General features: G+C 38.5%; 1 protein-coding gene across 1 annotated transcript; it reads left to right on the top strand.

The window, feature by feature from the left end:
- The first annotated feature begins 14,608 nt into the window (after positions 1-14,608).
- LOC130999075 (uncharacterized) lies at positions 14,609-20,133 on the top strand. Its single transcript, XM_057924551.1, has 7 exons — positions 14,609-15,652; positions 16,220-16,425; positions 16,527-16,591; positions 16,670-18,320; positions 18,412-18,614; positions 18,741-18,924; positions 19,017-20,133. Exons 2-7 carry the CDS (start codon positions 16,275-16,277, stop codon positions 19,646-19,648), a joined length of 2,886 nt encoding a protein of 961 aa, XP_057780534.1. The 5' UTR covers positions 14,609-15,652; positions 16,220-16,274; the 3' UTR covers positions 19,649-20,133.
- The last annotated feature ends 3,546 nt before the right edge of the window (positions 20,134-23,679 follow it).

Below are 23,679 nucleotides of genomic sequence, written 5' to 3'. Positions count from 1 at the left end.
TTTCAAAAGAGATTTTTGATCTTGTTCATTGTGACATTTGGGGACCATATAAGACTCCCACTCATCAAGGATATTCTTACTTTCTCACTATAGTGGATGATTGTTCTCGATTTGTTTGGACATTTCTCATGAAATTTAAGTCAGATGTAAAAACAATCCTTACTCAATTCTTCAATACAGTTGCCACTCAATTTGGGAAACATATTAAAATCCTTAGGTGTGATAATGGACCTGAATTTGGGTTGGAAGAGCTATATGCTGAACATGGAACTATAGTACATCATTCATGTGTCTCCACTCCACAACAGAATGCTAGAGTAGAAAGGAAATATCAACATCTTTTAAATGTTGCTAGAAGTCTTCTTTTCCAGTCACATTTACCTGTGTCTTTCTGGGGAGAGTGTATACATACTGCCTCTTATCTTATAAACCGTATTCCATCCTCTGTGTTGCCACATAAAACCACTCCTTTTGAGTTACTCTTTGGTAAGTCTCTCTCTTATGCTCGTCTCAAAGTGTTTGGGTGTTTATGCTTTGCCTCTACATTGGATAGAAGTAGATGCAAGTTTTCTCCTCGGGCTGTCAAATGTTTGTTTTTGGGTTATCCACCTGGATACAAGGGATATAGAGTACTCAATCTAGATACACATTAAATCTTTCTCAGTAGAGATGTTATCTTTCATGAACACATATTTCCCTACTCTCATCAGTCACCATCTTCCTTCCCAGAACCTATCTTCACCTTTCCTGTTGACTCTGATTCTCCCACTGATCTGACATCCACACCTCATCTTTCCTCAAAATCAGAAGCACCATTACCAGACACTCCTTCATCTTCATCACCAGACATTCCTCTTACTTTTCTTCCAGAGTCTGTCTCTGATAATACTACTTCTTCTCCATCTCAAAATCCTGTTGTTCCTACCACCAAATCAGGTAGAATCATCAAAAAGCCTTCTCATCTCACTGATTATGTTTGTAATTATGTCTTCTCTACTCCTTATCCTATCCACCAGTACATATCTTACTATAGGCTATCTTCTGCCTATTTCAGACTCATATGTTCCCTATCCTCTATTCCTGAGCCTTCCTCTTATCATGAAGCTGCTAAGTATTCTGAATGGAGAAGGGCTATGCAAGCTGAACTTGAAGCTCTCATCAAGATTAACACCTGGTTCATAACCTTGCTACCTCCTGACAAGATAGCTATTGGGTGCAAATGGGTTTTTCGAACTAAGTTTTTTGCAGATGGCACTCTTAATAGGTATAAGGCTCGGGTTGTGGCCAAGGTATACACCCAGCAAGCCGGTGTTGATTTTTTGGATACTTTTTCACCAGTTGCTAAGTTAGTTACTGTTAAGATCATGCTTTCTTTGGTTGCTGTGTCTGGTTGGGATCTTTGTCATCTGGACATTAATAATGTCTTTTTGTATGGCGATCTTGAGGAAGATATTTACATGGAACTGCCACCAGGCTTACTTGATGCATGGGAGAAACCATATCCTCCTGGTTCTGTGTGCAAGCTCACTAAATCTTTATATGGGCTCAAGCAAGCCTCTCGGCAGTGGTATCTGAAGTTCTCTGCTGCTTTGAGTGCTTTTGGTATGAAACAGTCGGATTGTGATCATTCTTTCTTCTACAAGAAGGATGGTGACAAGTTTTTATGTGGATGACATTCTGCTTGCTAGCAATGATACATCTCTAGTCACTACTTTTAAAGAATTTCTTGGCAAGACTTTCAAGTATAAAGACTTGGGAAAGCCTACTTATTTCCTGAGAATAGAGATTGCTCGCAGCACGAAGGGTATCTTTCTGTGTCAGAGAAAGTATATATGTTCTTGACTTACTCAAGGACACTGGCTTGATGAATAGCAAGCCAGCTACTACTCCCATGGAATCAGGGAAACATTTGAGTACCGAAGAAGGTGTTTTGCTTCCAGATTCTACTAGCTATCGCAGACTCATTGAGAGGTTGCTTTATCTCAGTTTAACACGGCCAGACATCACTTTTGCTGTACACAATCTCAGCCAGTTTGTTGCTAAACCATGCGAGGGGCACATGGCAACAACAGAACGTGTTCTTAAGTACTTAAAAGGCACTGCAGGCCACGGTTTGTTCTTAGCACAGTCCTCTACCTTAAACCTTTCTGCTTTTTGTGATGCGGATTGGGCTTCATGTCCAACCACTCAAAAATCGGTTACTGGTTTTGCTGTTTTCTTGGATTCTTCACTAGTTTCTTGGAAGTCAAAGAAGCAGAACACGATCTCCAGATCTTCAGCTGAAGCTGAGTACAGGGCTTTGGCACAAGTGAGTTGTGAAGTTAATTGGATTCGGAACTTGCTGCTTGAATTTGGAGTTGCACAAAAGGCAGCCACTCCCTTATATTGTGACAATCAAGCAGCAGTATACATATGCTGCAATCCAGTCTTCCACGAGCGCACGAAGCACATTGAAATAGACTGTCATACTGTAAGAGATAAGTATTTGAACAAGGTTGTGCATCCAATTCATGTTAAGAACACGCTGCAACTTGCGGACGTCTTAACAAAAGCCTTGCCTACACCAGCGTTACGGGGCATCATGGCCAAGATGGGGTTTCATAGTATCTATCTCCCATCTTGAGGGGGCCTATTGGAGTTGAAAACAGCGTGCATACACATACATTCTTAGATCGGTGTAGCTACACCATGCTGTTGTCATTGGTCAGCTCTCATGCAATACGCATGAGCTGTTATCTCTTTTCTTTTTCCGCTTTTTTTGTATGAGCTATATAGCTCCTTCTTTGAATTGTAGAAGCAACTTTTCACTATTAAATAAAATCTGGTTTTCCTCTCCTTCTTTCTATTATCTTTTATTCATATTTTCATATTTATTCTATTTTTACTTTTTATATTTTACTATATATTATTTTTATATTTTACTATTTATATATTCTTTATAAATTACTACTATTTATATTTTTTATTACAACAGCTTGATGCAATTACAAAGATGGAATTTATATTTGTTCATGTTTGTATTTACTTATATATAAATTATGTTTAATATTTATATTTATTTATTAAAATTATCATTTAATTTTAATGATGGTGTTGTATCGCACGATTGAGCGCATGCTTCTTAGTGTTGATTAAATAACTGAAATGAATAAATAAACTTGTGTGTGAGTGAGTGTTGCATACTTGCATGGTATTCAGTTATAACAGCATCTCATTGGTAACTCCAAAAAACTAGAAAAATTGTACTATTTCTCATAGTAGTTTTTTGTTTTTATTTAATGATTCGTTTTCACGAGCCTACTGCAGAAATTTATTTGCTATTTGGCCCTTCTTACATAGGAGTATAATATATATATGTATATCTAATTTTTTTTTAATAATTTTTTTTTATGACGGTGACATATTGGAAATGTTCTGACTTCTGAGAATGTCTGAATATATTTTGGATGCTCTAAAATTAATAAAAAAATCACAGCAAGGGGAATAAGAAAACGACTTAAAATAAAAATTAATAAAGACACGATACGAAAACGAAATTCTTTAGCAAAAAGTAATTAAGAAAACTCTAAAAAATTATCGCTGACCTTTATTTCTTTTTCTTTAACTGTCTTTTTTTTCAGGGGATCTTTTTTCTTAATTGTCAAACAAATAATTATTACTAATTCACTAGAAATTTTCAAATAATAAATTGACAAAATTCCATTAATTGACGAAAATATTTCATTTATCTATATAAATAAAATAACAGCTAAACAATTTAAATCAAGCAACGTTATGATGAGGGAGGGCCGACGACTTAATTATTAATTATGTAGCTATAATCTTTTTTCTAATGGAGCCAAACAAAATTGAATTCAAATCCTTAATTAAAAACATGGCATAGTAACAACAATCATTGCCTTCTTCTTCTTTTTTTATTGTGTTCACTAATGGAAACAAAGTATAATTACTGTAAATTTCCAATATAACCCTGCAATATTTTTCTTAGCCAACCTTCCAAATCCCAAGTTCTGATTTATAAGGTTTTATTATAAATGCTGCACCAATAGCTATATATTAACAAAGTAGTATATATGCTTGTAAATGTTATACCAAATCTCGTTTTATATGTTCGTGTAAGAGTAGTGTCACCTATATATAAATTAGACAATTTTACTGTTAGGTTAATAAAATATAATTTCAATTTTAGATATTTCTCAATGTAATTACTATACTAATGCATGAGCTAGCCATGCCATTAAAGGATAGACTTATCAAACACACTCTAAAAATCTAAAAACTAACAAATAATGTGTGATTTTGAGCCAATGAGTCTCATGTGAATAATATAACCAATGAAATAATAAATAAGTGCATGAAAAAAAAGGGTTGAGAGGAAAGCTTTGAGAGGGAATAGTTTAGCGGGCGTTTGACCACCCCGCCTTCGCCGATCTGCCACCAGTCCGGCGTTGCTCGCCACCAGCCCGGCTTTGCTCGCAACCGGCTACCGATCTGCACGCAGTCGGCCACCGATCTGCACGCCATCTCATAGCCTGAGACTACAGTCGTCGAGCCGCCGCACCTCTGAGCCTCGCCGCCCCGACACCTGACTCTTTCCGCTGCCTCCGAGCAGCAGCAGCAGAGAGGCGATCGGCACACACCCAGCCACCGCAGAGAGACGATCTGCACGCAGCCTGCAAGTAGAGAGAGATCTGATCGTGATTTGAAGATAGTTGACCGCGATCTCTCTCTCTCGCCCAATCTGTCTCCTCGCGAGTTCCTCCGCCATCCACCAGATCGGTTTTCTCCCAGCGGAGCTCCGCCGCCATCCACCATATCGGCTTCCAGCAGATCTGCAGTCGTGCAGATTTGAGGCAGCAGCAGACCGGCGCCTCTCCTCCGCCACCCAGCAGATCAATCGGCGCCGCTCCTCCTCCACCCAGCAGACCGGCTCCCATTGAACAAATTTTGAGGCAGCAGACCGGCGCCTCTCCTCCGCCACCCAGCAGATCGATCGGCGTCGCTCCTCCTCCACCAAGCAGACCGGCTCCCAGCAGACCTCCGACGCTTAGGAGACAGAGTCGTAGCTGCAGTCGCAGCCACCGGAGCCGCCGACGCAGAGTGCAATTCTACCAGCAGACATCCCACCTCTGCGCAAGATCGGTCAACGCCGGTAGTCACGACGCTATGCTCTGAATCTCGCCAACCAGCCACCTAACTCAACGCCTGCAGTCTCTCTAGGCCGATTCCTCCCGCTCTGGCCAGCGTCATCTGCTGTCACTGTACCCAAGTTCCGACGCCAATGTAAGCTTTCTAGTAATGGTTGAAAGCTCTGTCGTTGTGCCGTCCTTCATCCTTATCGTAGTCTCTTCTCTACTATGAAAATGGCGTATGGTTTGGAGTTTGGGATTTGGGATTTCACAACACTTCGAATAGAGGCAGTTTACGGATTCATCTTCTTCAAACTATTTTCCTTGGATATGAATGCTTACTGGAATGGATATTTGCAATAATGGATTACCTTGAATGTTTTTGAACTGACCAGTGGCTGTTGAGTTGAATTTATTGTGGAGTTACTTGAAGTTGCTTGGTTGAGAGTTTTTTCCTATTTCATTGTCCGGAGAGAATGAGTCGCGAGGAGGTTTGGAGGGTGGTAAGGAGAAGGGGGCACGAGAGGACCAGAGCAAAAGGCAATGAGGTGTATCAACGGAGCAATAACTTTCATAGACAGCCGAAGACTTGGAGGACTGGAGCTGGTCGATCCACTGGAGAGGTTAAACCTCCTCCGAGATCACAGAGAGTCACCTTCTTCTTCAACAACATCCCCGAACATTGCAGCTTTGATTTCTTAAGAAGGAAGTTTGGTGCCGTCCGCGTTCCGACTGACATTTTCTGTCCCAATAAGAGAGATAAAAAAGGGAAGCCTTTCGGCTTTGTCCGATTCGAAGGTGTCGAGGATACGGAAGGTTTGCTTGAACAGTTGAATCAACTTTGGATTGGAAGCTACAAAATTAGAGTTTTTAAACCAAGGTTTGAGAGGGTGGTGAGGGATGCAAAAAAAAAAGGGGTTCGACGCCAAAAGAGATATTGGAAAGAAACCGGACTACTTCCATTCTTTGGATTCTGCAAAGAAGAAGCCAGGAGTTTCCTTTAAAGAAGTTCTCACTGGAGTCTCTGAAGGAGAACCCAGCACAAGAGAAAAGCTACAATTCAAAACTTCGGAGGAGGATTCAAAGTGGCTTGAAGGAACATTCACAGGTTTCATCAAAGATGATTTCTTCTGGGATGAAATCAAAGAAGAAATCAACAGCGAATGTGCCGGGAAACTGAAAGTTTCGACGATGGGGGGAAGTTTGGTGCTCATCCGAAGTATTTGCGAACTGACAACACAAGAAGTTCTCACGGAGTTAGATGAATGGAGTGACTTCTGGTTTCTTTGGAAGAGGAAATGGAACTTCGTGGATGTTCACCAGCAGCGATCTATTTGGAAGAAATGGATTGGGATCCCGCTTCATGCATGGAACTCTCGTTTCTTTGATTCGGTGACGGCAAAATTTGGGCGGGTTTTGAAAATTCACGAACTCACGAAAGAAAGAGAGAAATTGGACGAAGCTTTGATCCAAATCTCTACAGGTCTCAAATCCATTGAGCAAGTAGTGGAGTGCTGCATTGATGGAGCTAGTTTCACACTTCGCATTGAAGAAATTCAGGATAACCCACTCTCGTCCTTATTCGGAGTACCGGATTTAGACGAGTCGGAATCGGAATCGGATCCAGGATGGTCGGATGGAGTGGAATCCATGGATCAGGCTATCGCTACCATTGGAATGATGGATGGCATCGGTGTGGAAGATGGAGACGTTTCGGTTCTCCAAGAATTGAACTCTTCGATTCCTTCGCAAGACGTCTCAGTTCTCCAAGAATTGAACTCTCCGATTCCTTCGCAACAAACCGTTGCAGATACGTCAGTCGAGGTTACCAATCATGAGGAGACAACGTTGGGAGGCTCGAGACTGCTTTTGAATGCGATTGCTGCCGCAGTTTTAAGCCGGTCTTCTTGCAGGGCCGAGCAGGCCACTCTTTGCGAGGTACCTAATTCCTTGCCCACGGTTCCTGCTGTGAGAGAAAAGAGGGAAAATGAACCCATTCTTCTACAAGGGGGTATTGATGATCTGAAAGATAACAGTGAGAGTCTCGACGTGAATGTTTTTGTAGAAGAAAACAACCATTCTGAGGGAGTGTCTAGGACCGAAAAGGATGATTCTTCGGGCTCCCAAGCAGAGGAAGTTAGGCTGCCTTCCAACAACAAAAGGTCTGATCACCGATGCACAAAAGGAAAAAAAGGTAAAAGGAAAAAGAAGAATAGAGCGAGGGAGAAGGAGAATTGGGGGCGTTTCATCTCTGAAATAGAACCACTAAATGGGAGAGAGGAGGAGGCCGCAGAGGATGAAGACATTGGGGAGAGACAAAAAGGGTTGCTTTTGACAGAGGAGGGGGTAATTTCAGGTCAGAAAATCTGGGACTTTGGGAAGAAGTTAGGTCTTTCAAGTCAGACTGAAGAAGAGGTGATTGTCCGCCAAATCGAGATGCAAGGTAACTTCCTTTCCTTCAATAATGCTGGGAGTCAGATGAATTGTCCATGAATTTACTGTCATACAACATTAGGGGCTTGGGGAGTATTGCGAAACAGCGAGATGTTATGGAACTTGTAAGAGGGCATAAGATTGATATTTGTTGTTTACAAGAGACAAAAATGGAGACTTTTAGTGATATTTTTTGTAATTCTTGGTGGGGGTTTAATAACACAGATAAGGCAATCAGGAACTCTGAGGGGAGAGCTGGGGGAATTGCGTGTTTATGGAATAGGGAGGTGTTCGAAGCATCTAGTTCTTGGGATTTACCGGGGGCCGTGGTTGTTAACGGTAGGTACAAGGAGGACGGTCTCTTGTGTTGCATTATCAATGTTTATGCGCCAACTGAATCAAAGGAAAAGAGGATTCTCTGGGATGCAATTGGTTCTATTGTTGAACAGAATGCGGATCGAAGTGTGTGTATTTTGGGAGATTTTAACGCAGTCAGGAGAAGAGAAGAGAGGGTGGGCAGCGGGGAGACGTTTCGAGCGTCGGATGCGAGGTTTTTCGAGGATTTTATTAGGGGGAACGATCTGAAGGAAATTCATACACAAGGTCGAAAGTACACTTGGTACAAGTCCAATGGCAAATGTAAGAGCAAGATCGATCGTTTCCTTGTTAACGAACCTTGGATGCTTACTTGGGAAGGAAGTTCTGCACGCGGTCTTCAGCGTTCGATCTCGGATCACTGCCCAATTGTTCTCACTACTAGAACGGAGGATTGGGGACCAAGACCTTTTAGGTTCCTAAATGCTTGGACGAATCACCCGGAGTTTGAAGATGTTGTAAAGAAAGTGTGGACGGGGACTGACTGTCAGGGATGGAGCTTTTTCGTGGTTAAGGAGAAATTGAAGAAACTTCGCGAGGCTTTAAAAGTTTGGAATCGTACTTCCTTTGGTGAGATTGATTCTAAAATTCACGAATTAAAGAAGGAGTTACAACAGAAAGATGAGCTTGACGAGCAGAGTTGTTTAGGCGAAGTGGATGTTATCAGGAGAAATGAGCTCCAAGCTCTCATTTCCCTTCAGATGAAGCATAAGCAGATGACTTTACAACAGAAGGCTAAACTGAAATGGCTTAAGGAGGGAGATGTGAATTCTGGCTTCTTCCATAAGGCGATTAAAGGGAGGCGGTTGAAGAATGACATAGGCGGACTGATCTTTGATAACTCATGGATCTCCAAACCGGAAGAGGTAAAAGCTAGGGTGAGAAATCATTTTGAAACCTTTTTCAAGCGGAAAGATAGACAGATGCCTGTTATTCCCATTGACTTTGTGAGAAGGAAAATCTCTGATGAGGAGAGAAATTGGCTGATTGGAGGTTTCGAACCCGAAGAAGTTAAAGAAGCGGTCTGGAGCTGCTCTGGCGATAAGAGTCCAGGACCTGATGGCTTTAACTTTTCATTCTGGAGATCGGCTTGGCATGTGGTTAAGGAGGATATCCTCCAGGTCTTGAAGGACTTCCACGCGAACGGTTAAATTCCTAAAGGAGGTAATGCTTCTTTCATCGTTTTAATACCGAAGAAAGAAGGGGCTGATTCGTTGAACGAATTTCGTCCAATCTCGCTCATTACCAGCTTGTATAAAATCATTGCAAAGATCTTGGCGGGGAGACTGACGAAGGTGATGGGGTCGATCATCTCTGATAATCAAAGCGCTTTCGTTAAAGGGCGGTTCATTCTCGATGGTGCGGTCATTTTGAATGAAGTTGTTGTTGAGTCAAAAAAGAAGCGACGAAGCCGGATATTCTTTAAGATTGACTTTGCCAAAGCTTTCGACTCAGTTCAATGGGATTTTTTGGATACTTTGCTGGATAGAATGAACTTCGATGGGATTTGGAGGAAATGGATTCAAGGGTGTCTACAGTCAGCCACGGCAAGTGTCCTTGTTAACGGGTCATCAACGGGAGATTTCAAAATGGAGAGAGGCTTGAGACAGGGTGATCCGATGTCTCCCTTCTTATTCCTCATTGTTGCAGAAGGGTTGAATGCGCTTGTTGAGAGAGCAGTGGAACGACAGTTATTGTTTCCTGTTAAGATTGGTAAGGATGAAGTGCCGATTACACATCTCCAGTACGCGGATGACACCATCTTTATTTTAGAGGCTGATGAGCGTAATGTGGAATCACTGAAAAGTCTGTTGCTTCTCTTTCATTTTGTCTCGGGTCTTGCTGTCAACTTCGCGAAGAGCAGCCTGATGACGGTGGGAGTGAATGTGTCAGTCGAGAGGACATGGGCTTCGTTTCTCCATTGCAAGATTGGTTACTTCCCGTGTCTTTACTTGGGAACCAAAATTGGAGGCCGAAGCAATGGTGTTAGCGAATGGAAGTTCTTGGTGGATAAAGTCTCAAACAAAATTGCAAGCTGGAGAAAAAGACCTCTTTCGTTGGCAGGGAGAATCACTCTTGTCAAAGCGGTGCTTCAATCTATTCCGGTATATCAACTGGCCTACGCTTTCATTCCCAAGACTGTGCTCAAGAACCTCAATTCCTTGTTCTCCAGATTTCTGTGGGGTGGAGACTCTCAGTCGAGAAGAATCACCTGGTTTAAATGGAGCTCCTTGTGTTCCAATAAGAAAACAGGAGGTCTTGGGTTTCGGGATGTGGAATTGTTTAATCATGTTCTGTTAATTAAATGGCTTTGGAGATTTTTGGTGGATGGGGGAGCTTTGTGGGCGAGAGTGATCAAATCGATTTATGGGGAACTTGTCTGGGGCGAAGAGGGGGATTGCTCGATGGTGGGAAGAAGTGGGCAGTTGGGGTGGTGGGCGAAAATTGTGGAGAAAGGGGGAGGAAGAGACGATAGATGGTTCATTGATCACCTTCAACACAGTCTCGGGGATGGGATGAATACAATGTTCTGGGAGGACGTGTGGGCTGTTAACAAACCTCTCAAGTTCTCTTTCCCGAGATTGTATAACTTGTGCTCGAATAAGAAAGCCCTTGTCGGAGAGAGTGGGTTTTGGGAAGGAGAAGAGTGGGTGTGGTCGGTGAATTGGAGGAGGGATTTGAGGGAAAGAGAGAATGGACAGGTGGGGGAACTTTTGAGACTTGTTGCTGCTTTTGTCCCTTCTACAGGTTTAACTGATGGATGGAGTTGGAGGGCAACTACGGACGGTAAATTCTCAACAAAGTCGGCTTATGATTTGGTGGCGGCTTCCAGAGAGGCGCAACAAACTCAACCGGCTGAGATGGCTATGGTTTGGGAGGCTCCAACATCGCACAAAGCCAAGGTGACAGCGTGGAGATGTCTTAGAAATCGTTTGGCTACCTGTGACAACTTAAGAAGACGACAAATTCAAATTAGCTGGGAAGAGAGAGGATGCAACGCCTGCGTCGCTGGAGAGGAGACGACGGAACATCTGTTTCTTCATTGCCCGAAAGCTGCGGCGGTGTGGGACCAAATCTTCCAATGGTTACACATCAAAACGGCAAATCCTAGAGGTACTCTCCATCATTACACTTCCTTCATCTCTGCTGCCAAAAAGAAGAAAGGAAGAAGATTGCTAAATGCGTTATGGGTGGGAACGGTTTGGACACTATGGGAAAAAAGAAACGAGAGTCGTTTTCAAGGAAAGATTTGGGATATTGAGAGACTTGTTTTACAGATCAAGGGTAGACTTTGGAGTTGGAATGAGGTCTATAAAGTTTTGGAGTTGAGAATCCCTTTCACCATGTGGTGCTCAAAGGGTTTCAATCTTTCCTTCTTGTTTTGATTGGCATCCCTGGTGCCTTGCTTTTTATCTTAATAAAATTTTAATTTTACCGATCAAAAAAAAAATAATAAATAAGTGCACTTTTATTTCAATTTATTAAATAATATACGAATTAATTAATATCCTCCAAAAAGACCAACAAAATCGCATAAAAGAAATTCTCCCCACTCTACCCCACTGTAAAAAAAATAAAAAATATATAGTATGTTCCAATACTAACATAAAAAAAGCATATATTACCGATAAAATATAGAAACAATCCACCCAAATGGCCATAATGAAGAATGAAAATCAAATTTTGTCCACCATTTGAAAAAACACAAATTTTGGCCATTTTTATTGATTTGGACGCTTTTGCCCTTAATGAGGCGGACTGGATAGGGTCAGACACGCGGGTCGCGTGCCGGGTCGGGTTAGGCACTTATGGCACTATTAGTGCCATAAGTGCCAAGATGGCACTTATGGCACTAATAGTGCCATAAGTGCCATAAGTGCACACTTCCCCCTAGGGTTTAGATATTCCATTTAGGGTTTAGATTATTCATTTGGGGTTTAGATGTTTCATTTAGGGTTTAGATTATCCATTTAGGGTTTAGATGTTCCATTTAGGGTTTAAATGATGTTGTTGTTTCTGTATTTGTGCTGATGACCATTTTACTTAGTTTTATTTTGAATTTCGTTGGCACTTATGGCACTAATAGTGCCATTAGTGCCAAAATGACTATTTTACTTGGTTTTATTTTGGATTTTCGATGGCACTTATGGCACTAATAGTGCCATAAGTGCCTAACCCGACCCGGCACGCGACCCGCGTGTCTGATCCTACCCAGTCCGCCTCATTAAGGGCAAAAGCGTCCAAATCAATAAAAATGGCCAAAATTTGTGTTTTTTCAATGTGTGGCCATAAATTGTGTTTTATGCTTCATTTTGGCTACTTCAAAATTTTACTCTAAAATATATTTAATGTACTTGAAAAGTAAAACATGCGACATCTCTACTACACGTTTTTTCGCCATTTCGTGAAGGATCATTATTTCATGAATCAAATAAATATAGCAATATTAGCATTACTTTAGCCGATTTTTTATTTGGCACATTAATTTTAAAATTTATATAAAAATACACAAAATTATAATTGTTGTAACTTTATCACAATTGAGATTTTCGTAAAAATTAAAATGAGCGTCGCAATTTCCGCGATTTATGCTATCGGGTTACCATATCAATCACTATAAAATTACAATAATTATTAATTTAATGTATTATTATACCAAAATTTGACCAGAATTATATTTTAACCATTAGATGAATGTACAACAAATTAAGAAAGGTAAAAATTAGTGCTCGTATACAAAACAAATGTAGGGAGAGATAAATATAAATATTGCAACATAACAATTATTTTAACTGTTTTACTACTATTTACCACATATAAATATTATAAATTGTGGTCCTACAAAGCAAAAACGACAAAATGGCCAATTTACTATAAGCAAGAAGACAATGAAAACACTTAGTATAAGCAGTCTTCTCTATATTTCAACGCAACCTTCCAATTTTCATACATTACTAAAATCTTACTATCCTCCAAAATTGAAATCTTAAAAAAACAGCATAAAAACATTCAACAGTCATTTGTGTTTTTGTTTGTCTACTGCAGGTATTTTTCGTACAAAGTTGTTTTTTGTGAAATATATTAAATTTATATACTACATGAGATCCAATGTAAATCAAACGAAATGGTAAAATTATCCAACAATGCATTAATTTTGACCAAATTTACGATTTTGAATCGTTTCAATAATGTCCATAATTTTTTTTTTTAAATTTTAATTACAAGAGGCATTCAAATATAATTAAATAAGCAATCCGCACACAGGCGGCCTCTACACCATACGACGGTGGAAAAATAATCCCAGGCAGGACCACTATCCACACAATCGCACGCAGACATAAATTGAACCCATGATCGCTCATAAAGGATTGTGAATAATATCTAAGCCCCGTTGACAATAATATCTATAACTTTTGATTTGTAGTAAATTATAAATAAATTTGTTATTTTTGTGTGTAGGCATTCTTTTATTAATTGTCGAGAAAAATAAAGGTGTCGACAAATTAAAAATAGAGATATTATTGATACGTATCAAATGTCGTGTAAAAAAATGCAAATTGAATAAAAAATCATACAGTAATTGATTATAAATGAAAAGATAACATTGTAGTAATTTGTTAATGATGTGATTTAATTAATAATTTAGCATTACAAGCCGGATATTGATGTGGATGATTGATTTTTTTTCAAAGATTATTGTAATGCAATTAATTAAAGGATTGTGAATAAATGCTAAGTAATAGGAGGTTACTAATTTAAAAATCGCCGTTCGAATTCAAATAGAAATATATTGATGGAAATTACATTGAAACGTAATTAATAATTATGATTAATCTATGACTATCAGTATTCATATTTATTGAAAAGTACTATCCATGAATATGCTTCTTTTAAACTGGTCGAATTTAAATTCCACTAACTTGTAAAGTACCACTATAATTTAAAATCCAGGATCATAACATACACAGTAAAAAAAATTCGTAACTGACTCTTTTTTTTTTTAAACCCAAAATAAATTTAGTATTTTGCACAGATGAAAATGACATTACTGCTAAAATAACATAAATACAATAAATTCCTATTCAGTAATTAAGAAATACTCCCTCCATCCCGCGAAGCGTGACCCACTTTCTTTTTTGGATTGTCCCACGAAGCTTGACATGTTTCTAAAAATGTCAAAAAATTTACCCTTTATTCACTTTTTCACCTACCACACTTAACACACAAAATACCAATTTCTTAATTCCCGTACCGAAAAGAAATGGGTCACACTTCATGGGACGGAGGGAGTAACCCTGCTGATCTTTTCAAAATGAAATAACACTGCTGATAAATAAATAAAGGGATTATAGCCAAAAAATACACGAACTTTGATAAAAGTTGCAATTTTCACCTGAACTTTCAAATTGGCCAAAATATACCTGAACTTATATTTTTTGTTGTAAATTTCACCTCGACGGAGTTCAATCATTGCAAGTTCAGGTGAAATTTACAACAAAAAATATAAGTTCAGGTATATTTTGGCTAATTTGAAAGTTCAGGTGAAAATTGCAATTTTTATCAAAATTCGTGTATTTTTTTGGCTATAATCCCATAAATAAAACTATATTGCAACTGTTATATTTTAGCCTAAATATAATTTCCGTCTGTTTCTTAAATTTTACTAACTCCATTAATATTAAATGCTCTCTCTCTGTCTCTCCCGTTTATATCGCCCCATCAGCACAATTGTCTCTCTCTCCTCTCCCTGAAAAAGTGCTCTCTCTCACTCACACACACACACGCAGGCACGCACTATTACCTACACTTTCCAACCTTTCCCTTGTTTCTTTTCTTTTATTTATATCTGTGTTTACAGTCTTTAATGGCTGCCCCACACATAAGTTTTTGGTTCCAATTTCTTAATAAGTGGGTGGGTGATTTTCCCTTGTGGCTCTCTCCCTTTTTGGTCGGTGTGGAATTTGATACTCTTCCACCCCAGCAATCTTAAACCCCTTCAGTTTTTCTTCAATTCAATTCACCCTCAAACTTTTCTGTGTTGGATATTTGTATATACCTGTCAAAGATAGGATTTTTGTTTCTGGCCTTTTGGGATTGTTAAAAAAAGAAAAGAAAAGAAAAGATTTTTAGTGGGGTTTTCTTGATTTTGCTCCCTTTTTATCGAATACTCTGATCTCCTTTGGTGTTTTCCATCTGGGGTTAATCCAGAATTTTGTGTGAAAATAATTTTTTTGATAGACTTTGATTTTGGTGTTGAGAACTGAGGCTGTTTGATGAATTGCCTCAGTGAATTGGTTTTTCCCAATCTCGTTTATAGAGGCAAAATCTTTGTTTGGTTGAGTGAGCAGTCGTGTGAATTTGTCATCATCTAACCTCGAAGGCAAGGTTTGATCAAATCTTTGAAGAGGCTGTAAGATTCCTGAATATAAAAAAAATTGCAATTTTTGTTTCTGGATAGCAGCATTTCAGGCAATAATTGTCGTTGAAGGGAAGACCACATTGCCATTAGCATAACCAATTTTCACTTTTCCAAGCTTGCTGGTAGAGAGAGAAGATAACAAAGAGAGAGAGAGAAAGAGAGAAGAAAAAAGTTGATTCCTTACCAACCAGAGAGGACTACAGTGATTTGGGGTTTTAGTCTTAAATCAGACAGCAGCTGTTTTCATAGATTCTGCCGAATCAACATTGGGCTGCATGTTTATAGCATGTTTCAGGTAATAAATCCTAATGTTGTACCTTTTTTTCCTAATGGATTCCATTTTTTAGTTATCATTTCTATTTGTTATCTATCCATTCTTACCTTAATTTGCTTGTTTGGTTTTTACCATCAAAATTTAGTGAATCTTGATTAGATGCTGAGAAATTGTTCTTGAAAACACCTCTCCCTTCTTATTCTCCTTGTCTAAACACTCAGTAGGCTTGAAGTGCATTTTGGAGATTGCATGTGTTTCTCATTTTTCAAAGTTATGTTATATGGTAAAATCTAAATTAACCTATGATTGAATCATGAAGCATAGTGGATTCTTGGAGTTTATATGTTTTACTCTATGCAATTCCAATTTACTATTTCAAAGCCTTCTCATTTAAACATTATGTTTCAACTGTTTAAGTGAATATTTTGAGGGCTTAGTTACCATCAGTCTAGTTTCTATCTCAACTGAGCATATCGTGTGTTCAGGAATATGCTAGGTGCTTGATCTTATTCTTTAGCAATTAGCAGTGAAGCTTTTTCGGTTTTGTTTTTGACTAATAAATTGATTTCCTATCGGCTAAACTTGCAGTGAGAGGAGGATAACTCGATGAATGTGAAGTAGTGAGAGCTAGAGGTAATTCATTATGGCAAAGAAATCACAGAAGCGCCTTTTGAGGCATGAAAGAGGTCAGGCAGGTTGTATGTCGGGTTTAATTAGCATATTTCACTTCCGCCATGGGAGATCCACCAAACGTTTGCTTTCAGATAGAAGCCGTGTGAACAAGCAAGTAGTCGGTAAGAGCTGCTAATAGAATTGTTTATACATGGCAGCTTGATGTTTCATAAACCAATTTTTTGGATTTATGGTAATTTTTAACTTGTTAATGGATTTCTAGGCGGTGAATATTCAGGCAACCAAACTGTTATACTTGATCCGACTGAAAAATGCGAAAGCATCAAGGTATGTGGCTCGGTCTGATGTCTGGTTTGTAATTTGGTGGTTTGTTTTTTATCGTAGTAATAGTCCGTAATGAATCAGGTCGCTGAAGAAAGTAATATGTCTATGCTTGATGCTGCTAAAACGAGCGTGAAGGAACTCATGGAAGAGGAGATGTATAATGAGCAGGGCTCTGGAAACCCTAAAGGTTCTGCTACGGGTTTGGAACATAGTAACTCAAATAACGGAAATCATCTCAAAAAACGTCAAAAGAAAAGAAGCAGAAGCCGCATCAAGTCTAGTGATCTGGATGTCACTGAGCTGGGCAAGTCCGAGCAGCTGAGGCCCGAGAATTGTAACCAGGGACAAGAGCAAAGGCCTTTAGATAATCTCGATCTGGAAATGATAATGGAAGAGTTGGCGCAGTTCAACCAGAGAAACGTGAATGGCTCGAAGAATGAACTTCATGGTGATCTTGATATACCGTCTGGTCAGACTGTTAATGTTGTTGAAGAAAAGTTGGTTGCAGCCGTAATACTGCTTGCAGAGCAACGGCTGAACTGCAGTAAGCATTTCGGAGAAGATGGGAATGATTGTTGCTCGAAAGAGTTCATGGATGCATTGAAAACATTGAGTTTAAATAAGGGTTTGCTGTTAAAGCTACTAAAGGATCCAAACTCGAAACTGGTTAAACATGTGCAGAATTTAGAGGTTGCTCGGTTAGGCAGAGACACAATAACCAATTCGTTGCCAGCATCCAGTTTGTCTGAGGATAAGCCGGGGAAATTAAAATGTGATGAATCCAGTAGCCGTAAACAGAGAAATTTCTTCCGAAGACGGACCAAGTCACTGGAAAGCTACCCTGTGGCAGAGGATAAAGATCTTCAGATTCATAATAAAATTGTCATACTGAAACCCGGGCAAGCAGGGGCACAGAGCCCTCAAATCGATGCTAGAGTTAGCAGCCTTCGTTTGCAGTCCCCCAACATGGACGATGATAAGGTGCAGAACGATAGAAGTACATCTCAGTTCTCTTTTACAGAAATAAAAAGGAAGCTCAGGCATGCAATTGGGAAGGAACGACAAGGCGTCTCTCCCGATAGATTTAATCTCAAATATAGTCCAAAGCACCAAAATAGCAATAATGGAGACAAAGGCAATACCGGAGAAAATATTTGCTGGAGCTCTCCTAATAGGAACCATTTCTATACTGAAAGGTTTTTAACATCTTCTCCTAGCTTTAAGAAGGGTGAACCTGTTGGAAAGTTGAAGGATGGGGGTTCAGTGGCCGTGAATGAAACCAGTCAATATTCAAGACTAGGGGGATCTAACATCTATGTCGAGGCTAAAAAGCATCTCTCGGAGATGCTGAATAATGGAGGTGAAACCCCGGAGTCAGTAACTCGGCAGTTGCCAAAGTCCCTTGGTAGAATCCTCTCTCTTCCTGAGTATAATAATGGTACCCCTTGCTGCAGCCCTAGAAAATACGGTGATGATATCTTCGTAACAACTCAGATCAAATTGTCTCCCCGTGCCATAATTAGGAATGATGTGAGTGGTCTTTTGCAAGAAAACCCTAACAATCATCCGAGCCCGAGAAAGCAACATTTGGAGAGTCAACCAGATGTCTCTAGTAGCAACTGTGAAGACAAGATACAGTCTCTGGATGCGAGTGATAAAATCACACTCAGAGATGATCAAGAACATTTCATTGAAATTCAATCTGTTGCCGAAGAAACTTTTGATCCTGAAGGTAAATAAATCCCATCTATTTTGTGGAACATAGATTTGGATGTGTTTAACTTTTTGATCACACTGAAGAAATTGTTCTTTTAAAACGACAGCTCAAAGCTCGGCTGGAATAGTTGCGGACATTGAAGAAACGGCTGAATCAAAACCTCAGGAAGAGGAAAAGATCATTACTAATTTCACTGAATCATCTAATGATTTGATCGGTGGAGATATTGACAAAGAAAATGCTAGAGAAGTAGACAATACACAAGTTCCTTCTCAGTTGTCGGTAGACTCTTCTCCATGCTTCAAATTGGTGAGTCTCCATTATTTCGTTCCTTTTAACTTAAAAGATGACTCTAAGCCTTTTTGCTGTTCATTTCTGGTGTTCGCTAAATCAGAATTATCTTATTATGTTTTCATTTGCTTTGAACTTTCCCAGCCTTTTTCTGGTGAAGATCAATTGTTGTCATCTCCAGAGTCCCCCCCACGCGGTCCAGTAAGCACTGAAATTGAAGGTTCCGACTGCGCAGTGGACAAATTTGAGCGACCCAGTCCGATATCTGTCCTTGAGCCATTATTTACAGATGACGACATCAGTCCTGCAAGCAGCACTTCGCAACCAGGTTAGATTGTGGATAAAGAACTGAAACTGTCTCATGTTTCGACTTCTGTGTTTATATCTCATACTGAATATATTACCCCTTGTGATATTTAGTTGAAAAAGAAATCCAGCCACGTCATATACATTTTGAAGAACAATCTTCTGCTAGTGACCAAGGAATTTGTACAAGAATTTCCCTCGAGGATGAGGAATCTGCATTTGAGTATGTCGAAGCTGTGCTACTGGGCTCAGGTTTAAACTGGGACGAATTTCTCTTGAGATGGATTTCTATGTATGAAATCCTTGACTCTTCGTTATTTGATGAAGTCGAGTTATTCTCCAGCCGACCCCAACATGATCAGAAACTCCTCTTCGACTGCGCCAATGAAGCTTTAAAAGAGGTGTGTGAGAAATACTTTGGATGCTTTTCTGGGATATCAATGAATATCCAACCAGCTCCAAGAGGGATGGATCTGATCCAAGAGATATGGCAACGTGTTGATTGGCATCTGCTTCAGCTTCCACATCCTCATTCTCTCGACCAGCTGATCAATGCTGACTTGGCAGGATCCAGAAAATGGATGGACCTCCAATTAGACGTCGAGCTTATTGTTTCAGAGATGGGGGAGACCATTTTCACAGAACTGGTGGAGGAAACTGTACTGAACTTTTCGGATGACACGTTGGAGTGTGAGTTTGCAGTGCTCCAAACTGAATCCGATGCCATTGAGGCCACCAACATGTAGAGTGAGGATAAGCATCGAGTAAATCGGTTTTCAAGCTGATATCCCCTTCACATGATTGCTCTTATATACCTGGAAGACGAGGCGCTTCACATAATCCTCATAACTGAATAAAACTCACAGATGGTTAGGATTTCTTAGTACAGTAGATTCTTGTGTTGTTTTTTCGTGTTAGGAATCACAAAGAATGGACACTTTCACCAGACGAAGGCGTCCACAGGTACTTTTAGGAAGACATTTAGTTTCGTTTGATGCCATAAGCCCGTTTTTATCGCAGGTTTAGCGGGGTCTAACCTCATAATAGAAGATCAAGGTTTGTGCTGTATGATCCTAGAATAATACAGTAAGGCTTCTGCATGTTTGGTGTGTGCAGAAATCCTCCACATGTTTGTAGTTTTGTTGGTTTCTTGTTTGCACATAGGTGTTTGGTTTGTAAAGAAACATGGTTGTGTTGTCTCCTCATCTAATGTGAATTCACACTTCTGTAATGTACAACTTTGTCCATATGCCGTCACGCCTGTTGTGTCGACCGTCTTCACCATGCTGCTCGTCCTTTTTTAGAATCATCGGTCGTGTCGCGTGCTCGTCTATGAGCTTAAATTCGCGTACTGGTGAAATGGAACACGAAGATCCGTCTTGGCGAAAGCTTCGGTTTTGCTCTCTGATTCCTCTTCTTCCTCGTTGTCTTCTTCAGTACTTCCATTTTCGGTAAATGGACTCAAACCCTTGGATGCATTTTTTTTAAAGTATAAGAAATGGATAATCTTCATTTACTACTTTATATCTCGTTTGTTTTGACATAATAAAAATTTCGGGGTAGACCGTATAAAACTGCAAACAATATCTTTGTTTTTAGGATAAGGTGTGTTCATTTTATATCGGGGTAGACCGTTTGTTTTATACGTAAGAAATGTGTTCATTTTATATCACCTTTTATCTCTAAAACAAACAAAATATAAAAAATATAATCTTTATTTTAAATGATAAATTTATATTTTATTATACATAGGGATAAAAAGTAGAGCTGGCAAAATTGATCCGACCCGACGGGCCGGCCCGCCTCGCCCCTGTTTAGGGCTGGGCTAGGTTGTACAAAATATAGGCCCAAAATAACCTGGGCCTAAAAAGCCCGTCGGGCTGATTGGGCCTGGGGCTAAAAAGCCCGCCCTATTAATTTTAAAAATTATTTTTTTATTCTATTTTATTTCCTTTTTTTCAATTCTACTATCGTATTTGATGTTTTAATAATCTTGAAGTTCTCTAGTTAATGTTATTTCTTTGTGGTGTTGGCAAAACTCATGATTGTTGGAAATTGAAGTCCTCGTTTATTTCTTGGGGGGACAAGAAATAAGATGAAGTAAATTGTATAATAAATTTCTATAGTGATAAAGTATTTATTTCTCACACACCACACTATTCACGCTATTACAACTCTTTTTAAAAAATCTGTCTGTCACCCCTCTATGAATTTAAGAGTTCAAGTCAAACAATTATATAGGTTAAAATTTTTATTGTTTATAATTATTATTTGGATTTATTTTTATTTTATTTAATTTTTTGTAAAAATAAAAACAAAATTTAGTGAAAAAAAAAATCATTGGGCGGGTTTGGCCCGACCGCCCGATAGCCCGGTCGAGGCTGGGCTGGGCCTGAAAATTGACAGCCCGGTGAAATTCGGGCCGGGCCAACCTGACCCGATCAATCTCAAAAGCCCATTGGGCCGGGCCGGGTTTGCCAGCTATAATAAAAAGTAAACACACTCTTTGTGTTTTGAGTGGAGTTTTCCTCATTGTATAAATAGAAGGGTTATCTCAATGGCAAAGATCACCTAAAACTGCAATGCCTCCAATATCTGATTTCAGGAAATGCAGATGTGGATTAGCTATACGATGCGAGGTCCAGTTAGAAGTCAATCAATTTGGCTTTATTTTTATTTTTTAAATGGTTTTTCAATTCAGTTCGATTTGATTTATTAAAATAGAAATTATATATATATATATATATATATAATTAATAATTCGGTATTTATGAAGATCATGACCTGGTGTTTGGCAAAATAAGCTCTTAAACAGCTTATAAGCTCCCAAAAAAAAAGTTCTTGTACCCCAACTTATTTTTTTATAATCTCATATGCAATAATTATTTTATAAATATTTTTCAACTATAATTTATTATTTTCATCATATATCATTCAAGTTCGTTTCTCTTCGATTTTCTCTCTCTAAAAAAATATTCTCTCTCTATAAAAAAATCTCTCTCTAGCTTATAAGCTCAATCCAAACACTTTAACAACTTATAATCTCTTAAAAATTACATCTTATAAGCTCTTGAAACAGCTTATAAGCTCCAAGAGCTTATAAACTCTTTAAAATAAGTTTAGCCAAATACCCTCTTGGTAATTTGTTGTTGATTTGTAATGAATGATTCGATATTTATTTGTGGAAACCTATAGAAAAATACCACATTTAAAAAATATAGTGTTTTTTAGCCCCTCTTTAAAATTAACTCTTTTGTATACCAAAATATGCGAAAGAACTAAAATACCCCTTACGGTCCCCACCACTTTAATTTTCGCGCAACATTACACGTGCCCACGATGGTGGACTCGATCGTGCCCATCGTGTCAAGGTGGTGCTGGATATGGTTCGGGCGGCGGATACATAGGTGGCGACGGTTCTGATCGTGCGCTCTGCATCGAACAGGGAAAGGGGATGAGGCTCGGCGGCGAAGGGAGGTATTTGGTCCCGTAAGAACATTTGATTTTCATATTAATTAAAAAAGATTAAAAAAAGTTGACGGTGTTAATGTCCATTAAGTGGCAAGGGGAAAATTGGTTCGATTTTGCCACGTTGAGGTAGTAAACATCGCTTATCCTGACTATAGGGTCCTGTATGTGATAAGGACGTCATCGATAGGGGGAATTTGGTACTTAACCCAATATTAAAATAATACTAGTATTCTACATATATAATAGCAAAATAAATTTTATCCTACGTGGCATCGTATAGTCACTACATTCTAATTTTCCTCAATTCTCATTCATTCTTATTTATTTATATATTTCTATTCAATTTTTACATTATGGCAAGATAAATCCTATCCTACGTGGCATCGTATAATCACATCATTCTAATTTTCCTCAATTCTCATTCATTCTTATTTATTTATACATTTCTAATCAATTTTTACATTTAAAAACTATTAAATAATCATACAAATTTATAGATAAATTCTATACTATTAAATAATCGTATAAAATTATTAGATAAAGTCTATACTATTAAATAATTGTATAAAACTATTAGATAAATCCAACATGTCCATTTAATTATAAATCCTACATATTCATTTGATTATCGGAACCCAGCCAAATTAAAACACATTAGAACTTCGAGGGTCCATTCGTGCAAAATAAATCTTATCCTACGTGGCATCGTATAGTCACTACATTCTAATTTTCCTCAATTCTCATTCATTCTTATTTATTTATATATTTCTAATCAATTTTTACATTGTAGCAAAATAAATCCTATCCTATGTGGCATCATATAATCACTTCATTCTAATTTTCCTCAATTCTCATTTATTCTTATTTATTTATACATTCCTAATCAATTTTTACATTTAAAAACTATTAAATAATCATATAAATTTATATATAAATTCTATACTATTAAATAATCGTATAAAACTATTAGATAAAGCCTATACTATTAAATAATTGTATAAAAACTATTAGATAAATCCAACATATTCATTTAATTATAAATCCTACATATCCATTTGATTATCGGAACCCAGCCAAATTAAAACACATTAGAACTTCGAGGGTCCATTCGTCTGTTTTCAAACGCCTGAAATCCCTCCCAACCTCATACCAACTTCAAATGTCAGTTCATTTTTTAGAAAAGATATTCTTCAACTAAGTGTTATAAATAAATAAAATACATGCTTATACCCAATCTATCTCTCTCTCTCTCTCTATATATATATATATATATATATCTCTCTCTCTATATATATATATATACATA

This window comes from Salvia miltiorrhiza, chromosome 8 (assembly GCF_028751815.1).
Source record: "Salvia miltiorrhiza cultivar Shanhuang (shh) chromosome 8, IMPLAD_Smil_shh, whole genome shotgun sequence".
Classification (NCBI taxonomy): Eukaryota; Viridiplantae; Streptophyta; class Magnoliopsida; order Lamiales; family Lamiaceae; genus Salvia; species Salvia miltiorrhiza.
This window is presented reverse-complemented; position numbering and strand designations above follow the sequence as displayed.